Source organism: Canis aureus, chromosome 16 (assembly GCF_053574225.1).
Source record: "Canis aureus isolate CA01 chromosome 16, VMU_Caureus_v.1.0, whole genome shotgun sequence".
In the NCBI taxonomy this organism is placed as follows: Eukaryota; Metazoa; Chordata; class Mammalia; order Carnivora; family Canidae; genus Canis; species Canis aureus.
Genome location: NC_135626.1, coordinates 7,626,306 through 7,643,835, shown reverse-complemented (window position 1 = coordinate 7,643,835; position 17,530 = coordinate 7,626,306). Strand labels below are relative to the sequence as shown.

At 55.3% G+C, this 17,530-nt stretch overlaps 1 protein-coding gene across 2 annotated transcripts in view; it reads right to left on the bottom strand.

Annotated features, from left to right (window-relative positions):
• Positions 1 to 17,056, bottom strand: part of ASS1 (argininosuccinate synthase 1) — a 52,640-nt gene extending 35,584 nt beyond the window's left edge. The window contains exons 1-5 of one of the 2 annotated variants that reach the window (XM_077851067.1): positions 16,960 to 17,056; positions 11,755 to 11,816; positions 10,283 to 10,392; positions 8,325 to 8,393; positions 5,437 to 5,625 (exon numbers count right to left, since the gene is read on the bottom strand). In XM_077851067.1, the coding sequence (XP_077707193.1) occupies positions 5,437 to 5,625; positions 8,325 to 8,393; positions 10,283 to 10,387 (363 nt within the window). In that variant the 5' untranslated portion in view covers positions 10,388 to 10,392; positions 11,755 to 11,816; positions 16,960 to 17,056. The remainder of the gene's footprint in view (positions 1 to 5,436; positions 5,626 to 8,324; positions 8,394 to 10,282; positions 10,393 to 11,754; positions 11,817 to 16,959) is intronic. The other variant, XM_077851068.1, reaches the window with a different exon arrangement.
• Between the last annotated feature and the right edge of the window lie 474 nt (positions 17,057 to 17,530).

The window sequence follows — 17,530 nt, the reverse complement described above, 5'->3', positions numbered from 1 at the left end:
CCCTGTCCTGAGCACCCAGTGTCACAGGGGAGAGCCACTGGGGGCCAGCGGGGGAACGGACCCCTGCTCTGCTGTCACCACCACTGCTGATGCAAGTGAGGCTCAGAGAAGCGATGCCACCTCCCCGGGGTCACACAGTCCACAGACATTTCCATCCTAACAGCGCACATTCAGGTGACTGGCCTGAGCTCCAGACTTAAACCCACTGGATCCTCTCGGCCGGGACACCTGGGTGGTTCAGCAGTTGAGCATCTACCTTTGGCCAGGGTGTGATCCAGGGGTCCTGGGATTGAGTCCCCCCATCAGGCTCCTGGCATGGAGCCTGCTTCTCCCTCTGCCTGGGTCTCTGCCTCTCTGTGTCTCTTATGAATAAATAAATAAAATCTAAAAAAAAAAAAAATAATAACGACAAAAGGGCAGCCCCAGTGGTGCAGCGGTTTAGCGCCGCCTGCAGCCCAGGGCATAATCCTGGAGACCCGGGGTAGAGTCCCATGTTGGGCTCCCTGCATGGAGCCTGCTTCTCCCTCTGCCTGTGTCTCTGCCTCTCTCTCTCTCTCTGTGCCTCTATGAATAAATAAATAAAATCTTAAAAAAAATAAATAAAAGGAAGCATCCTTAAAAAAAACTCCGACAAAACAAAAAAACCCCGCAAAAATCCTCAGGGCCTAAGGCAGCCCTTAGAAGTAGGTTCTACTGTTATCCCCACTGTAAAAATGGGGCCACTGAGGCACAGGCGGGAACCCCAGCCCAAGGACCTGTGGCCGGCACAGTTACTGGAGCAGTGGCAGCTCTAATAAAATGTAGATTCATTTCAGATTCGTAAAGCACATGGTGGTATTGCACATCCCGGTGATGTTTTCTCCCCCTACGGCTGCATGTGTCCCCAGTACAATGGCAGCTCGTGCCTCCCTGGACAGGCGTGCTGGGCTGGTGTCTGCCCATCCAGACCCACATGGGGACACCCATCTGTTCCAGAGTCAGAGACCCTCCCAGAAGCCAAATAGGCTCCTTTGGTTCAAACTGTTCCAGATTAAGAGCTGAAGTTGGTCGGGTCCTTCCTCCCCCTAACCCCAGGACCTCTGCACCAGGGCAGCCCCCGGCAGCTCCCCAGAGTGGGAGGGTGTGTGTGGGGGTACAGCTATCCTGCACACCATGTGTGTCCACGTGCTGATACACGTGCAGGCGTGTGGACGTGGGTGCAGTGCCCACGGGGACTGGAGGGACTGCGGGGGTGGGGGTCTGCCCATCTGTTCAAGGGCTAACCATACAGATGGTGCCATTTACAAAACTGCTCCCCATACCCCTGCGCGAGTCTGGCTCATATTTCCAGGCCCTTCTTCCAAATCTGGAGGGGGAGAACAGGGTGGGGCATGAAAGGTGGACCCCAGCTCCAGCTTCGTACCAGGTGCTGCTGGGCTGGGCCCTGAGAGGGAAGCTGCTTCTCACCTCCGGGACTTTGCAAGGGCTGTTCCTGCAGCCTGGGGGTGCCCTTCCCCCTTGGTGTCACTGGCTAACTCGTCCTTCCCTTGCGTTCCACCCTCTGCTGGGTTCGGGCTCCTAAGTCCCTGGCTGTCTCCCTTAGCCCACCCTGTAGCAGTGACCCCACACACGGAGGAGGGCCAGCATGGATGAATATTCGGGGAGTGAATGAACACATGCCTGATGCAATGTCTGGTAGGCTGGAACGAGGACCCCCGAAGCTCTAGTTTCCTCTACGGGTGACTCAGGAGTCAGGAGCTGGGAGAGGCCAGTGGCTGAGATTCCCTGATGGCCGCAGCTGCAGGACTGGCCGCGATCTCCTCCACCTGGGCCGAGGTGGGGGTGGGGGAGCCCCTGCCATCTGCGAATGCCCCAGCTTCCTCTGCATTGTGAACCCCTTGCAAAAAAAACTTGGTGGGATGGGCACTGGGTGTTATGCTATATGTTGGCAAATTAAACTCCAATTAAAAAAAAATTAAAGGGGATCCCCCCCGGGGGGGGGGGGGGTGGCGGGTGCGGGGCTCAGCGGTTTGGCGCCACCTTCAGCCCAGGGCCTCATCCTGGAGACCCAGGATCAAGTCCCACGTCGGGCTCCTGGCATGGAGCCTGCTTCTCCCTCTGCCTGTGTTTCTGCCTCTCTCTCTCTCTCTCTGTATCTCTCATGAATAAATAAATAAAATCTTAAAAAAAATAAAATCAAAAAAATTAAAAAATAAATAAAAGCACGAATTGCTCTTGGGAAAAAAAAAAAAAAACAACAAAAACTGCCAAGTGTCCTTCTGGCATCTTTCTGGGCTTGCCAGTCCCACCCCACTCCATGTGGCCCAGGGCCAGGAGCCTCATTCCCTGGCTCCTGAAGCCCGCCTCCTGAAATGTAGTCACTGGTGCCCCCCCCCCACAACCAGGCTGCTGCAGGCTGCTGGCCCCTCCCCACCATCTTCCCCTCTCAAAACTTTGCATTTCTCTGGACCCCACTCCAGGCTTTCCTGGTTCTCCCTATTCGCAGCCCTCAGTTCTAGGAATTATCTTCAGAGGTTCTGGGGGGCTTCCCAGGTTCTGCAAATAAGGGAAACTAAGGCACAGGAGTACGCTTTGCTCATCAATCCCCAAAAGAGATGGCAGATCCAGGGTAGTGCTGTGCCACTTCCCTTCCCTCCTCTCCCATGGCCTTCCAACCTCTAGTCTTGAGGCCACAGAACCTCTGGAGAGGATGTTCTTTCCAGAACTGGAGTCTGCAGACCCCACTAGGGACCAGAGGAGCCTGGGGGGAGAGGGGAGGTAGCTTTTCCAGCTGCTTCTCCAGGGTCAGCAGCCAAAGGCCTCAAATTCAAGTCTCTAGTGTCCTCTTGTGGTGAAAGGGAGCAGCGCACACAGCTGCAGGTCTTGCAGCCTGGGAGGGCTAGTGGGTGGGTGTGGGTGGGGGGCAGGGCGGGCAGGGAGTCTCCCCAGACCCTTGAATCTCCCGAGCCAGGGCTAGATCCACCACACATGCACACATTCACCCCACCAGCCCTGAATGCCACCCATTCTCAGTCCTGAAGGTACCATGGAAGGGACCCTCTCTGGGCAGGAGCCCCTCTGGATCCAGATCTGGCTTCAGCTTAAACATCCCCCCCTCCCCCGCCATGGGGAGCTCACTGCTCAGCTCATCTCAGTATGGGCAGATGAGGCTCGGAAGCTTCTTTATTCTGCACTGATGCTCATTCTCCCTGACCTTCCTCTGCCCGCAGAGCCCCCAGCACATGACTGATAATCAGATGACCAGGGCACTCTCCTTGCAGTTTCGAGTGAATCGAGCATTCCCTGCGTGCCAGAGCCATGCGGAGCACTTGTGGAATGATCCTACTACGTTGCTCCCAGCTGCCCCATGGTCTATTTCTACTTTGTTCTCATTTTACAGACAAGGAAATGAAGACTCATGGGGGTGAAGTCACACAGACTGAGCGCAGGGTCCCAGGATCGGAACACAACTGCACGGACTCGAAGCCCCGAATCCTGAACCGCTGGGTTCTCCTACACCCTGTCCTACAGCCTTGAAGTGGAAGGTGAAGATACATCCCTGTCCAAACAGCCCTGGTCTGTCATCCTGCTCTAAATGCGCTCACGACTGGGCTGCCAGTGAGTGCTAGGGTCACAGGTCTGGGGGAGAAACTCTCACCATTCCTTTCTTCTACAACAGCCCACCATTTCATCCAGAACAATCCCCAACACGCCACAGGGGAGTTGTTGGCCACCCCCCATGCCGCCTGGGGTGCTCTGGCGCCTCCTAATCTCTCTTGCTTTCCGAAGGAAGCCAACCCTGTGGTGAGGCCACAGCCCAGCCCTGACCCTGCTGGCTCTGGCTCCGTGCTCCCAGGCAGGCTGCTGTCTGGTCTTCTTGCTCCAAGTCTTTGCACAGTTGGATCCCTCTGCTGGGCACACTCTTGCCACACCCATCACTCATTCCCCCATGCTCATCCTGCAGGGCCAATGTCTGTAGATTAGCCCTCCCTTCTCTGCTTGCTGTACCCACGGCTCCCAGGCATTGCCCCTACAGCCACTTTATCACGTGTCCATTCTCCTCTCCCTGAGGGCAGGAAGTTTGGCGCTGCGGGCCTGACCCAGCTCATGTCCAATTCTGTCTAGAGGCCCAGGAGAAGCTTGCTGACCTAGTACCCAAGTGAATGAATGAATGCATGAGCTTTCAAAGATACGAACCAGTGCCACTCTGCTTTGCAAGGTCACCCTCCAGTCACATCTCCTCTGTCTTAATCTAGGCTGCCAATGTCCCTACATCATGGTGAGCCAGAGCCTGCTCCCCCCCACCCCCATCCCACTGCCCGACCAGCCTGGGTAGTAGTGGGGCCTGGGTCAGATTAGTGAGTGTGTGGGTAAGGTAGTGAGCTCTCTGTCCCTGGGAGGTGCAGAGTCTGCTGACGGTGGGGTTGTCAGGGAGCCAAGTCCTGTGCCAGGTTGTTGGCTTGGTGTCCAGGACCGTGGAGAGCCCGTGACTACAGTCTTTATATAATAGCATTGCCTGAGAGTTGCCAACATGGGAATCTTGTTTCTGGAGCATGGCACCCCGGGGGACAGCATGCTGAGGGCTCTCCTGCCTGTCCTTCCCTCAGTCTGCCCTGTCCCCACAAAAGATAAGTTGAAGCCCCAGCTTACCATACCTGAGAGTGTGACCTCTTTTGGAAATAGGGTCTTCACAGAGGTGATGAAGTTGGGCTGAGACCATTAGGCTGGGCCCCATCCCCCATATGACTGGTATTCTTATAAAAGGGAGGAATTTGGACACAGAACTGGATCCTCCCAGAAGGCAGTGAGGGCCGATGCGTGGAGAGAGGACAGCCAGGTGCACAGGGCCCATCAGAGTGTTGCATCTACAAGGGGTCAGCCTACCCGACAGAGGCCTTGGGATGAAGCCTTCCCAGACCCTTCGGAGGGAGCACAGCCCAACCCACACCGAGGTCTGTGGTGCCACAGCGGGGCAGTCCTGACAAGTGAAGACAGGGTCCTCCCCGCCCCCCACACGGCTGTTTTGCAGATGAAGAACCCAAGGCTTGGGGAGGGGAAGGGTCTCCCCAAAAACCACAAGCCGGGACCCAGTCCACTTTGCCAGCTCAGGGTTTCTGACCCTTTCCACTGCATTGCCTGGCGACCTGTGTGCTCTGGGACCTGGGTCAGCGGCAACGTCAAGTCTGCTAAACCGCTCCCGGCAGGGCACGAGTGGAACCTGCAGCAGGAAGCCGTTACCACCCCCCCATACCCGCCCCTGCGAATGCCATTCCTCCCACTCAGACCCGACAGACTGCCTGTCTGCTGCATGCCAGAATCTCCGGAGGGCTAAACTCGCAACTGCCCGAGGGCATCCACAGCCCTGGCTGCCGAGTCCCCTGCACAGGGGAGACTTTCCCCTGTCCCCCCTCCCTCTGCCCTGCCCGCCCCCCCAGCACTGTCCATCCGTTGCCTCACCTTTCCTGTGGCACCATGAGACACATACTTGGCTCCCTCCCTCTGGGCAATCTCCACTTGTTTGCGGGCGATGCAGGGCCTGGCGAGGGAGGTGCCCAGGAGGTAGCGGTCCTCGTACAGTGCACTGGACTGGATGGCTGGCCAGATGAACTCCTCCACAAACTCCTTGCTGACGTCCTCAATGAACACCTGCAGGGAGAGGAGCCCGTGGAAGGGAGGCTTGGCAAGGATGAGGCCCAGACAGAAGACAGAGCCCCGGGGGCCTCCGGTGGCCTGCATCTATGGCAGACACTACTAATGGATCTTGGCAAGACATGCCTCCACTTTTCCTTCTTTATCTGTAGTAGACATCATTAATCAATCCAAGCATACTGAACTATTACTTCATTCAGGTACTCATGACAGACATCACTAATCAATCCTGATACACCATCTAGCTAAAAATGGATATGGTCCTTAAGTCCCTCCCAGCACAGCATTCTGGGCCCGAGGTGAAACTTGTTGTCACCTAAGATCTAGAGCAGTAGATAGTAGACAGTAATCCACAAAAGCTCACAACCAGGCATGATTTTGTCCCCAGGGGCAGTGGCAATATCTGGAGACATTTTTGGTTGTCACAGCTGGTGGGTTGGGGAGAGAAAGGTTCTGGTGTCTCATGGATAAAGGCCAAGGATGCCGCTAAATATCCCACAATGCTCAGAACAGCCAGCCACACACACCAGTAGTGCCAAGGTTCGAGAAATCCTGATCTCGAGGGATGGTTCTCAAAATGTAGACCTCTGGACGTCCTCAAGACCTTTTTGGGGAGACTAAGCAAAAAGATTTTTTATGATACTAAGGTGTTATTTACCATTTTCACTAGGCTGACATTCACATCAGATTTGCAAAAGCAATGATGGGTGCAGGGGCTGGCGACTCAGCACAAATCAGGGAATCAGGGCAAAGACACCACCACTGTGTTCCTAATGCCTTCTTTCCACAGTGACGATTTCACTTGAGAAGGGTCTTGAAGCCGTAAAAATGATGACTTTTGTTGAATCTCAAGCACAAAAGGTGAAATACACGCAAAGCATTTCTGTGGCACTCCAAAGCAAGTTACAAGCTGAACTAGCCACTTTTTTTTCATAGAACCTCGTTTTTACTAAATATGGTCTTTCAGACTTGAATGTTTGGCCAGCAGTTTCACAAAAATGAGGTGACCTTGCCACTCCAGGGAAATGCAGTATTTGTGGCCAATGATAAAATTCAGGCTTGCCAGTAAAAATTTATGGACAGTTTGCATCTGACAGTTTTCTAATATCTCGATGAGTAGTGGTGAGACTGACAAATGTGGTGTTTTGATATTTTATAATGGAATACATCAATAGTTGGAAGATCTGCATAACTTGATGAAACAATAGTTTTCAAATGAATGCATGATGTCATACACAATCTTGCATGGTGAAAAAATCCAAAGTGCAGGATGGACCAGGGGATTGATTGATTGATTGATTTCTTTCTTTCTTTCTTTCTTTGCCAGGGGATTTCAATGCATGAAAAATTCATTGTACAGTTTCAGTTTCCCCATTGCACTAATCTTTAAGAAACCACTCCTTGTTGACTTTTGGTGCAGTATCAAAGATTTCCCCAACTCTCTGAAAAGGCCATTAAAATATTCCTCTCGTGGGGTGCCTGGGTGGCTCAGTCAGTTGAGTGTCCAGCTCTTGGTTTTGGCTCAGGTCATGATCAAGCCCCATGTTGAGTTATCTGCTCAGTGGGGAATCTGCTTGAGATTTTCTCTCTCCCCCATCTCTCTCTCCTCTGCCCACCTTGCCATATGCTCTCTCTCTCTCTAAAATGAATAAATAAATCTTTAAAAAAAACCCACAATATTCCTCTCTCTTCTAGTGCTAGATTCATGCGGCCATATTTTTTCCTAACAGCATCCAAATCAACACATGACAAAAGGAATGGAGACACAATGGAAAGGATCCATATCTTCTGTTAAACCAGACATGAAAGATCTATAAAAATGTTACACACACAATGCTACTTTTACCAAAAATTTTTGTTTTGGAAATAGTTATTTTTCTGAGGTAAAAATGTCACTTATGTTAACATATGATGGGTTGAACATTGTTCTTTTAAAATGGGTTAATATTTTTAAAATTTCAGCTTTTATTTATACTGCAATGATCTCGATAGACATAATCCACAAAACTCTACGGGGCATTCAGTAATTTTCAAGAATGTAAAGGGGTCACAAGATTCTTTGTATTATTTTTGCAACTTCCCGTGAACCTATAATTATTTTAAAATAAGTTTCTTTTTAAATGAAGCCAAGAATGAAAGAAAATGAAAATCAAAGAAAAGCCACAGGGACTATTCCCTGATGGTATGGGTAAGAAACTCCAATTCCAATTCCAAACAAATATGTAAAAGTGTATGGGAGCCTTAGAGCACAAGGTTGAGAATTGCTGATCTAGAGTAATGAACTAAGGTCAAATCTTTACACGAAAGCCCAACTCATTTTCAACACTCAAATGTTCTTATCCCATTTCCTGGGGTGCTGCTCAGACAACTCCTCTCCTCTCTGAGAGACTTGGGGAGACTCCTGACCAAGGAGGGATATCCAGTTTTAGGCTTGTGGTCAAGTGATATGATGTGGGATGCATGCACTCATTTTAACGTGCCAATTGAGCTCTTACTCCTTTTTTAGGTTCTGAGAACCCCACAGAAGTGCCCCGCAGAGGGGACCAGTTCTGACCAAGCAGGTGGGCTGATGGCCTCTCACACCATTCCTTCAGGGTCAGGGCTGCAGGAGACAAGAAACCTTGGGAAGCAATGCCCACTGCTTTTCTACCATGTCAAACTCTCATCCCATCTGACACCCTGTCTCCTCTTTGTACCTTTTTGGCCCCGAGCTTCAGTGCTTTCTTCCTGGCTTCCTCAAAGTCTTCCTTCTGGCCGATGTTCGCCTGAGCAGAAGCAGAGAGGCCTCATTAGCCCAGGGGCATAAAGAAGAGTGGGGGCAAAAGCTGTCTACAGCACCCCTCAAATGGACGTGCTTTCAATTTGAGAGGTCAAACTCACAGTAAGAAAGAGAGAGGCACAAAGCGGGGTCTGGAGAAGCCTGGATGTTTCCAGGAACTGCCACTTGGTGCTGCCTGTGTATGCAGGGAAGTGGTTCCTACGGGTTGGAAAACTAGGTGGGTGTGGCCCTGTGCGAGTGCCACCAGGACCTGGATTTGCTGTCATTGCCTTGAAGGTCTCAGGCTTCCCTTAAACGCACCCATCTCTTCCTGAAAACCCCCCAAAGCCAGCAGGGGATAGTTTTCAGGAGGCTGGTATGTCAGAAACTGTGCAGCCCCCAGGTAATGTCTGCAGCCAAGCATAGCGACTTGACCTTCCTAAGGCATCTGAGCAGGCAGGAGGCCATCCCTGTTCTTGGGAGTCTGACTTCTGTGATAGCCCCCTCTCCAGACACCAGCATGTTTTCTGCTGGCTGCACTCTGGCCTGTTGCCCAGATTTCAACTCTGCATTCTGCTCACCAGACTCTGGAAACTTCCCAGAGCCCAATCGCAGGTGTTTTCTGAGGTCACGCAGCTTTTAAATCCACCTAGTGGTAGCCAGGCTTCCAGACAGCCCCACGGTGCTGCCATCAGCAAGATGAACACACCCTGGGGTGCCTGCATGCTCTCAAAGCTGTGGCTCTTGCTTGCCAGGGGGCTGTGAGCAAGACACTTCTCCTCCCTGGGCCTTGGTCTTCCTTATCCGAGTGACAAGTGGCCTGGGTTGCAAACCAATCACTTCTGGCATCAGCTGAACTTTTATCTCTACAAAGCATCATCCTCACTTTCTCTGGGATCAGAAATTTCTCTTCTGGGCCCTTTTGCCATAGGAATGGAGGGGAGCAGATCATGTCTCTTGCTCACTGTAGGGAAAGGCCCAGGATCCAAGCCCGGACAATCAGAACTCTTCATGACACAGCCATAGTAACCAATGCATGGTGGGCAGTGGCTTGGGCAATGAGAGGACCCCTGCACCCTCCTGTCAGAGCCTCTGCAAGAAGCCCTCCTTGCTCTGGGAGAGCCAGGGTATAATGACATGGAAACAATGAAGCCACATAGAAGTGGAGGTGGATCTAGATAAGCACCTGGATCCAGCCTTGTCTGAAGCTGTCAAAGCTCAAATTTCTCAGTTACACAAGCCAAAAATGATCTTGTTTTTTGTCTGTTTTGCTTAAATTGGTATGAGTTAGATTTTTAGAATTTGTACTCAGGAGTCCTGAATATGTGGAGAAACATTCAGAAGCTACGTCCAGATCATTAAAAGTGGAGCTGGCTTGATCAGGGATGTCTGCTGGACCCCCAGCATGGGGGGGATGGCATCACACACAACCTATTACCTATGCCTGTGACATATTTGCCACCCTAAACTAGTTGATCTCCAAGCTCTGCTAGTTCAGCCACTGTAGGATTCTATAATCTTTGCAGAATTATTGGGGGCTGACAAGGACTGTTGGAAACAGGAAACCTGTGTATCTTCCATGGCCTTCAGCATGCCCATGGTCCCTTGCAGGCAGGCCGCCTGAGTTGTACTGCCAAGCTCATTTCTGGCGTTCCCCCATTCCCTGCTCTGGTCACCCTCTGTGAGGGTGGCCTCCTCTGTGCTCTGGGGGCATCCTAGACCTGGGGACACCATGGATGTTCATTTTATGGATGAAGAAAGGGAGGCAGAACGACAAGTATGCCTTCAGTTCAAGGCAGGCTTAGGGAGGCGAAGCTGGGCCCAGGTGAGTGACAGTGAGCACATGGGCAATAGGATAAACAGGTAGAAGGATGGACACACCAAGCACTTCCTTACCAGGTAGGCAATGACGTCATAGCCTTGTTCCTTCAGCCATACGAGAATGCAGGAGGTATCCAGGCCGCCGCTGTAGGCCAGAACCACGGAGCCTTTGCTGGACATCTTGTCTGGGGAGGGGGCGGTGTGGGGAGGTGAGGAAGGACAGTGATGCAGAGCCAGCCCACCTCAACCCCTGCAAACAGCCCCCACCTTGGCCTTTGGCAGCCTTATCCCCTGGACAAGCTGCCACTGGGGGGTTGGGGACACGATGTTCACCTGCCATTGAGGCCAGTCCAGGAGCTCTTCCCTACTGTAGCCTCACCCCTTCCACCTCCCACCCCTGGGGAACCAGCCCCACCACTGCATGCATACACCCACATACATGCAGGGTCCTGGGAATACTGACAGCAGCCTGGGGCTGATGGGATAGGGGGACATTGTGGGGAAGGGAAACATGTCTTGGAGCCAATTCCCCACCAGCTAGATAAAGCACATGAGGCTGAGATGTTAGGATCAGGCCAGGATGTTTGGGAGACACAAGTGGGGCCTGGGCCCCAAGGCTCGGGCCACTTGGAAAGCGCCAGGCATGGCCCTGGGGGCCTTAACGTAGCTCACCCTGCACCCCCACCATGACCCCATGAAGTAGCTGTTGTCATGCCCACTGGGGAGACAGAGACTAGGGCTCAGACAGGTAAGCAGCCGGCTCTAGGTCACAGAGCACTTGTGTCAGGGCTCTTCCCAGCATGTAGTGCTGCCTCCCAGCTGTGGGCAGAATAGAATGCTGGGGTGCAGAGCTCCTGCCTCCATGCACCTCTCCCACTTCCCCAGTGAACCCTCACACACTGGGATTTTAGACTCTTTTCATATGTAAGCACCTCTGGAAGGGCAAACAAGAGACCTGGGACCCCTCATGTCTGGTGAGAGCATTTACATCGGAGTCTGACCAAGGTCAGAGTCTTATTAGATACTATTGGGAAAAGCCATGGACAGCCCTCCACAGACCCATGGGACCCAGAAGGGGCACCTCACCATTACCACCACAAAGGTGCAGGCTCCTGTGTACTGAGAACCTGCCCTGTGCCTGGAGGTGCAGAGAAGTGCTGACCCGGTCACTCAATCCTGCGCAGCAGAGCCTGGGCAGAGCCCAAATGTGTGACTAGAACACACGTCCTATGTGCAGACACATCTCACTGGCCCACCCGCCGGCCAGCCCCAGGGCTCACACACCCTGTGGCCCTTCGGACACGGAAGGGAATGACGAAGTTGATGGGTGTTTCTGATGGATGTATGCAACTTTCGTCTCCATTGGGCATTCGACCACCTGCCAGGCCCTGTCCCCAGACACCTGGTTTGCTGGTGACTCAGCAGACCCTGACCCAGGGGCCAAGGGAATGTGCCTGTGGCCGCTGCAGCTAGGCAACAGGCCATCAAAAATGGAGGGAGGGAAGCGGTGGGGTGGTGGTGGTGGTGCAGGAAGACCCAGAAAATACCTTGGATTGGAGATGTGGGTTCTCAGCTTCCGGAATCTGACTTTGCGGCCTGGTGAACCACTCTGCAAAAGTGAGAGCTGCTCAGCTGCCTGGCACAGCAGTCCAGGTGAAGCCAGAGACCCTGAACCCGGCCTCTCCAGCTGCTGAATTCCCCTTGAGCAGCCCTGTTGACCAGGGAGATTTGGGGAGGCCTGGCAGCCACCTGCTGAGCCTCCTGGCCCTGGAAAGTACTGGAATGTGTGTGCTCCTAGCTTTGTGGGCTTGGAGTGGGGAGTATATCCTATTGCACATTTTTCAAACAGTTCCACTGAGGTATAACTGAGATACAAGAAGCTGCGTATATGGAGAGCGTCTTACGTAGGGTGAAACCGTCACCGCGATCAGCATAATGAACCTATCCGTCATGAGCTGGGCCCTTCCCTTTGAGTTATCTGTTTCAGAGACAGGGAAACTAAGGTTCAGGTTAAGGAACTTGCTCGAGGCCTTGCTTGGTTGGTGGAGTGGCAGAGCCAGGACTCAAACTCAGAGCGGCTGGGCCCCATAAGCCACCGCTGGAAGGTACAAGGCCCAGGGCAGGGAAACACAGGGGCAGGTGCGGTCTGGGAAGCCACAGGTGGCTCAGACACCCTGGCGTGGCTGGGGTGGGCTCCAGACAGGGAGGATGATGCTGGTGCAAGATCCACCCTGCTCTGCTGTCTCCTAAGGGCACCTAGAGCCAAGGGGGTGAGCCCTGGAGTGCGGGAGAGGAGGCCACGGAGACAGATAGACCGCCTATCCCTGCCCTGCTCTGCCCAGTGATCCCTTGTACGTGGCCCATCCCAGCACATGTCACACAGTATTCTAATTGCATCCCCACTGCCACAGCTGTGAGCTCCACGGCAACAGGGAGCGTCTCACAGAGACAGTGCCTGACATGTGGCAGGCACTCAGAACAACACTTCTGATTCTGTGGCCTACAGGTCAGTTCCTTGCTTGTGAAGAGAAGGTTAGATAAGTCCCCTCAAAGCCTGGAATTCTATGCATGTTCTCATGCAGACACCAGCCAGCCCCTCCTGCTTGCCAGGCCCGTGTATGCATGGGCGCTGAGGACGGTGGCCTCTGGGTCTGAGCAGTGTGCAAGAATGCAGGCAGCTAGGCCTGCGTAACTCAGAGCACGGATGCTGTGTGCATGCCGGCACGTACATGGGTGTGTGGTGTGTTTGGGCCTGTGTGTGCAGAGATTAGAGGGGCAGGTGGGCCAGGAAGTGATGCAATCTGCCACTGGCATCCCTCCTGCCCCCTCCCCCAAGGCACCCAGTGAAGGACCTCCCCCAGCCAGCAAGATCCTTGGGCTGAGTAATGAGACTGCTGCCTGTCTCCGGGAGTGGAAACTAATGGAGCTGAGGCCTCGATGTGGGAGTTGGAGGTGGGGAGAGGAGCAGGAAGGAATAGCAGTCACTGCCCAGGGGGACCCACTATGGGTAAAACACAGCGGCTGGATCGTACAGGCTGGTGTTCAAGTGGCTTTGGCTGCTCATCTGCAAAATGGAGATGAGAATAGCCCATCGGTCCACAGGGAAGCCATCGAGGATTCAGTGGGATTCTGGGGGGAGCATCCAGAGCTGGGTACCCAAGCCCGTACTCCCTAGACTCTCCTTACCACTGTCACAGCTAAGCTCAGGCCTGTCCCTCACTCCCCAGGGCTCAACTAGCCACCTCTACAACCTGAAAACCATTCTGGTTCTGACACCTCAGGACTCTGGTTTGCCTGCCTGCCTGGGGGAAGTGTTTAGCCAATCCTTGCTCCTGCCCCACCCTCCTTGAAGGGCCCAGGGCAGGTTTCCCCAGGTCCTGGGCACAGGCCCAGTGTCCCTGTCCAAAACATCTCTGTTTCTCCCCTCCCATGGTAGCCCTGACATCTTTCAACAGAAAAGCGATACCTGGGAAGAGGGAAAAAAGATGATCTCGTGCCAAGATGCCTGGCAGCCTGGCCTGAGTTGGCAAGGCAGGTGGCATTCTCCGTGGCCCCAGCCAGAGCCATCCCCACTGATTCCCAGGGAGGGTGTGAGGCCAGCCTTGACTCTCGCTTGGTTCTAAGGAAGCCCATGTGCTCTAAAATGTCAGAGCTGGACCAATGGCAAGAACAGATACTGTGCTTGGTGCCACACGAGGGCCATTTCAAGGTGCAGACTATTATGACCACATGGGGCTCAGCAAAGGTAAGTGACTTCCTAACTGCAAGCTAGTGGATGGCAGTGTTGGCACAGAAGCTGAGGCTGACCGCAGACCACCTGCTCTTTCCTGCTCCATGCCCTATACAATCTGGACTCTAGGAGGCCACAGATCACACCTCCCTCACTTTCTGTCTTCCAGAAAACAAAACCCCCAACGAATCATCACCAATCAATAGTATATTTCTCTGTGTCAGGGATATAGCCTGGCAAACATTCTTCCGGAATCCCTCCCTGACATTCTAACTCAGCTGAGCTCAGTTGTTACAGTTTTTTGAAAACTCGCTCCCCTGAGGCCAGGAGAATTCTGACTTTGGGGTTTCCTCATTCTAGGGCTACAGCCCCTGTCACCCTCGCTCCCCTGAGGCCAGGAGAATTCTCTCTAACTTTGGGGTTTCTTCATTCTAGGGCTGCAGTCCCGGTCCCTTTCGGGGCTTCCTTTATGCCCTACAGAGCTAGGCTGCAATTCTGCACTCTGACCAGGAGGTGCCGCTGTCAGGTTTCAGCCCCACCCTGTGCTTGACAGGTTCAGCTCATCCCCACATCCTTGGGAGACAGGGGAGGGATTTTCTTCCCAATTGACAGATGAGGAAGCTGAGGTCGAGGGGCTTGCCTTAGGCTAGACACTGAGCTGGCTCTTGGCCACGGGATTCCTGGGGCCTGAGAATCAAATCTGAAACACTGGCTCCGTTTGAGGACAGTGACACTGCAGCAAACTCCTTCTATCCAGGCAGGGTTAGGGGTCGTTTGAGAGCCTGCCTGGGCCAGGAAGGTTGAGTCGCTGCTTCTGGTGCAAAGGTCCTGAGACAGGATGGAAGGGAGACTAAGTAGATCTCACCAGACTCTGGTAAGGGACATGCAAGCTCCTAAGAGCATTTGGAGCTCGTGGAGGAAAGAAGAGTGCATTCATTCGTTGATTCTATTAATAATATTAAAAAGCCTATGGGTGCATGGCCTACCCCCAAGTCTGGGAGTGGGGCGGGGGGCACCTACAACCTGCCGGAACATGCCAGGGCCTGGAAGATCAACCCTGCCTGCAGTGTTAGAGCAGAGCTCAGGGCCTTAGACCCTGCATTCCAGGGAGTTGGTTTATTTACACACGGGTGCCCGTCGGCAAGGTGCTCACTTCAGGGGTGTGTGCTCCAGTGAAGGCATCTGGCTGTCCTGGCTCACCTCCCAGGACCCAGGGGGCTAAGATGAAATGGGACATGGGAAAGTGCTTGCCCAGCAGGTGAGTCTGGGCGTGGCCCCCGCTCCGGGAGTCAGGCTCTGGGCCCCAAACCAGGGGAAACGGCTAGCAGCACAGCCAAGTGACCACAAAGCCGGAGCAAAAGGGCAGGTGGTGGGGCACATGTGAGGACTCAGGGGACCTCAGACCGTGCAGAGTGAAGGCCTCTTCCAGGGCCTCGCTAATCAGTGGGCAGCCTTCATCATTCCATCAACTCGTACTGGGCAGAGCCAGAATTGCTTCTCAGCAGAGGTGGCTCCAACTGAGCAGGTCCCTGCCTCAGCTTGCCTTGCCCTACCTCACCCCACCCCACCCTGGGCTCCCCTGCCTGGGCTTTGAGAGGGGGAGATGGAAGGGAGCCTTTTTTTTTTTTTTTTTTTAAGATTTATCTATTTATTGAGAGAGAGAGAGCAAGCACAGAGAGGGAGAGGGAGAAGCAGACTCTCTGCTGAGCAGGGAGCTGGATGCTGGGCTGGATCCCAGGACTCTGGGATCATGATCTGAGCCATTTCACAGATGCTTCACGGACTGAGCCACCCAGGCGCCCCGGGGGAGGGAGTTTAGGATGAAGACTCTACCGGTCTCTTTGGTCCATCACCAAAGTTCTCATCCCTTTGGTGGCTCTTTCGGTCTCTGGGGTCTCCCTCCCCACCAGAACCTTCAGCAGGAGGGCAGACAACTTACCTCCTGTTCCATGTCCCTAGTTTACTGCTCCAGGGAAGGCATGGCCCAGACAGTTAATGAGCGAATGGACCCAGGCACGGCTCTCAACAGTCTACAGAGACTGTCCCACCGTCTCTTACTGTCTCCTGAGCCCTGAGCCTGCGGCAGCTCGGACACATGGAGAAACTGAGGCTTGGGTTAGCTGGCAGCTGACCCGAGGCCTCCCCTGGTGGTGTCTGCCTTCCCGGCTTGAGTCGGCTGGCTCCAGAATGTGCCCTGCCACCCGCCCGTGGGCTGGGAAGCAAGGATCAAAGCCTAGGGCCTATTTGATCCGTCTCTGGGGGAAAGGACAGGTTTGTTCTTGCCTGAGGCGTGCAGCCAGACGGCGGTGCTGCGCGGGAGACGCCCCCACTGCGCAGAAAGGAACACGAGGTGGCCGGGTCACGGGAGCTCCCCAGGAAGAGCCCCGGAGGGCGCAGCCGCGCAGGGGCCAAAGACAACAGCCACCGGACGGCCCCTCCCGCCCCACCTGGGCGCAGGGCGCTGACCCCGCTCGGAGGCGGAGACGGGCGTCCCTGCAGGGGAGGGAGCGCGGCCACACTCGAGACTCGGGCCGCAGCCCAGCTGCCCGGGGAAACTGAGGCTCGGGGCTGTGGAAGGGGGCGAGGGGCAGAGGGAGGGCTGGAACTCCGGTTTCCCGCAGAGAAAGAGGGAGACGGGGTGGGGGTGGCCAGGGGGGGCGAGAGAACCTGGGAACCCCACACCCTCCGGACTCCCAGGGTCTCCATGGGGCTGGGCTCCGGCAGGGCAGAGAGGAAGCTGGATTAGAGACGGGAAGTCCAGAAAGGACCTCGGACCCCGACCCAGCCCCCCTCAGGGCCGCAGACGGGAGCCCGGCCCCACCCCCGAGGGACCCGGGAATCCCGTCGCCCGGCGCCTGAGCGCGGTGGCCCCAGGCTCGGCCTCCTTGCCCCCCGCCCCCCGCCCAGGTGCAAGCCCCGGGGCGCGCTCCCTTCGGCCTCCTCGGCTGGCTGTCGGCGGGGCCCGGGGCAGGGTGGCCTTGGCGAGGCGTGGGAGGGGGGTCTCGGGCCGGGGGCTCCTTACCGTGGGCCGGGCGGCGGTGGCAGGCGGCGGAGCAGGGCCGATCGCGCCGTGAATCCCGGGTTATAAACACCGGGCCGGGGGCAGGGCCGGGCACCGGGGACACGTGGGGGGGACGCGCGCGACAGGCCCCGCCCCCGGGCCCGGCCCCCGCGCGGAGCCGCTGGGCGTCCGGGCCACCTGCGGGGGGACGGGTCTCCCCCTCCCTCCTCGCCCGCCCCTTGGCCCTCCCGCCCTCGCCCCTCGCGGGGCCCCAGCCCCCAGCCCCCACCCCGCGGGGCTCCCAGTGCCACCGGCGCACGGGCTCAGCTCGAGGCCCGGGGCGTGTCGCCCTGGCCCGCGGGCGGGCGGCTCCTTGGGGCCCGGCTGTGGCTGGACCGCGCGACTGGCAGGCTGACTTTGTGCGGCCAGGGACTTGCCACCGCTCCGTGGGGGGGTGGGGGGGTGGGAATAAAGGTCCCTTAGGTGCGGTGAGTTTCGTGTCCACTTTGATCTCGTGGTGGCCTTTCTGCCGACCTCCAGACCCCTCCCTTCCCCCAAGGTAGCTCCCGGGAGCTGGAGCCCAGGTGGAGGT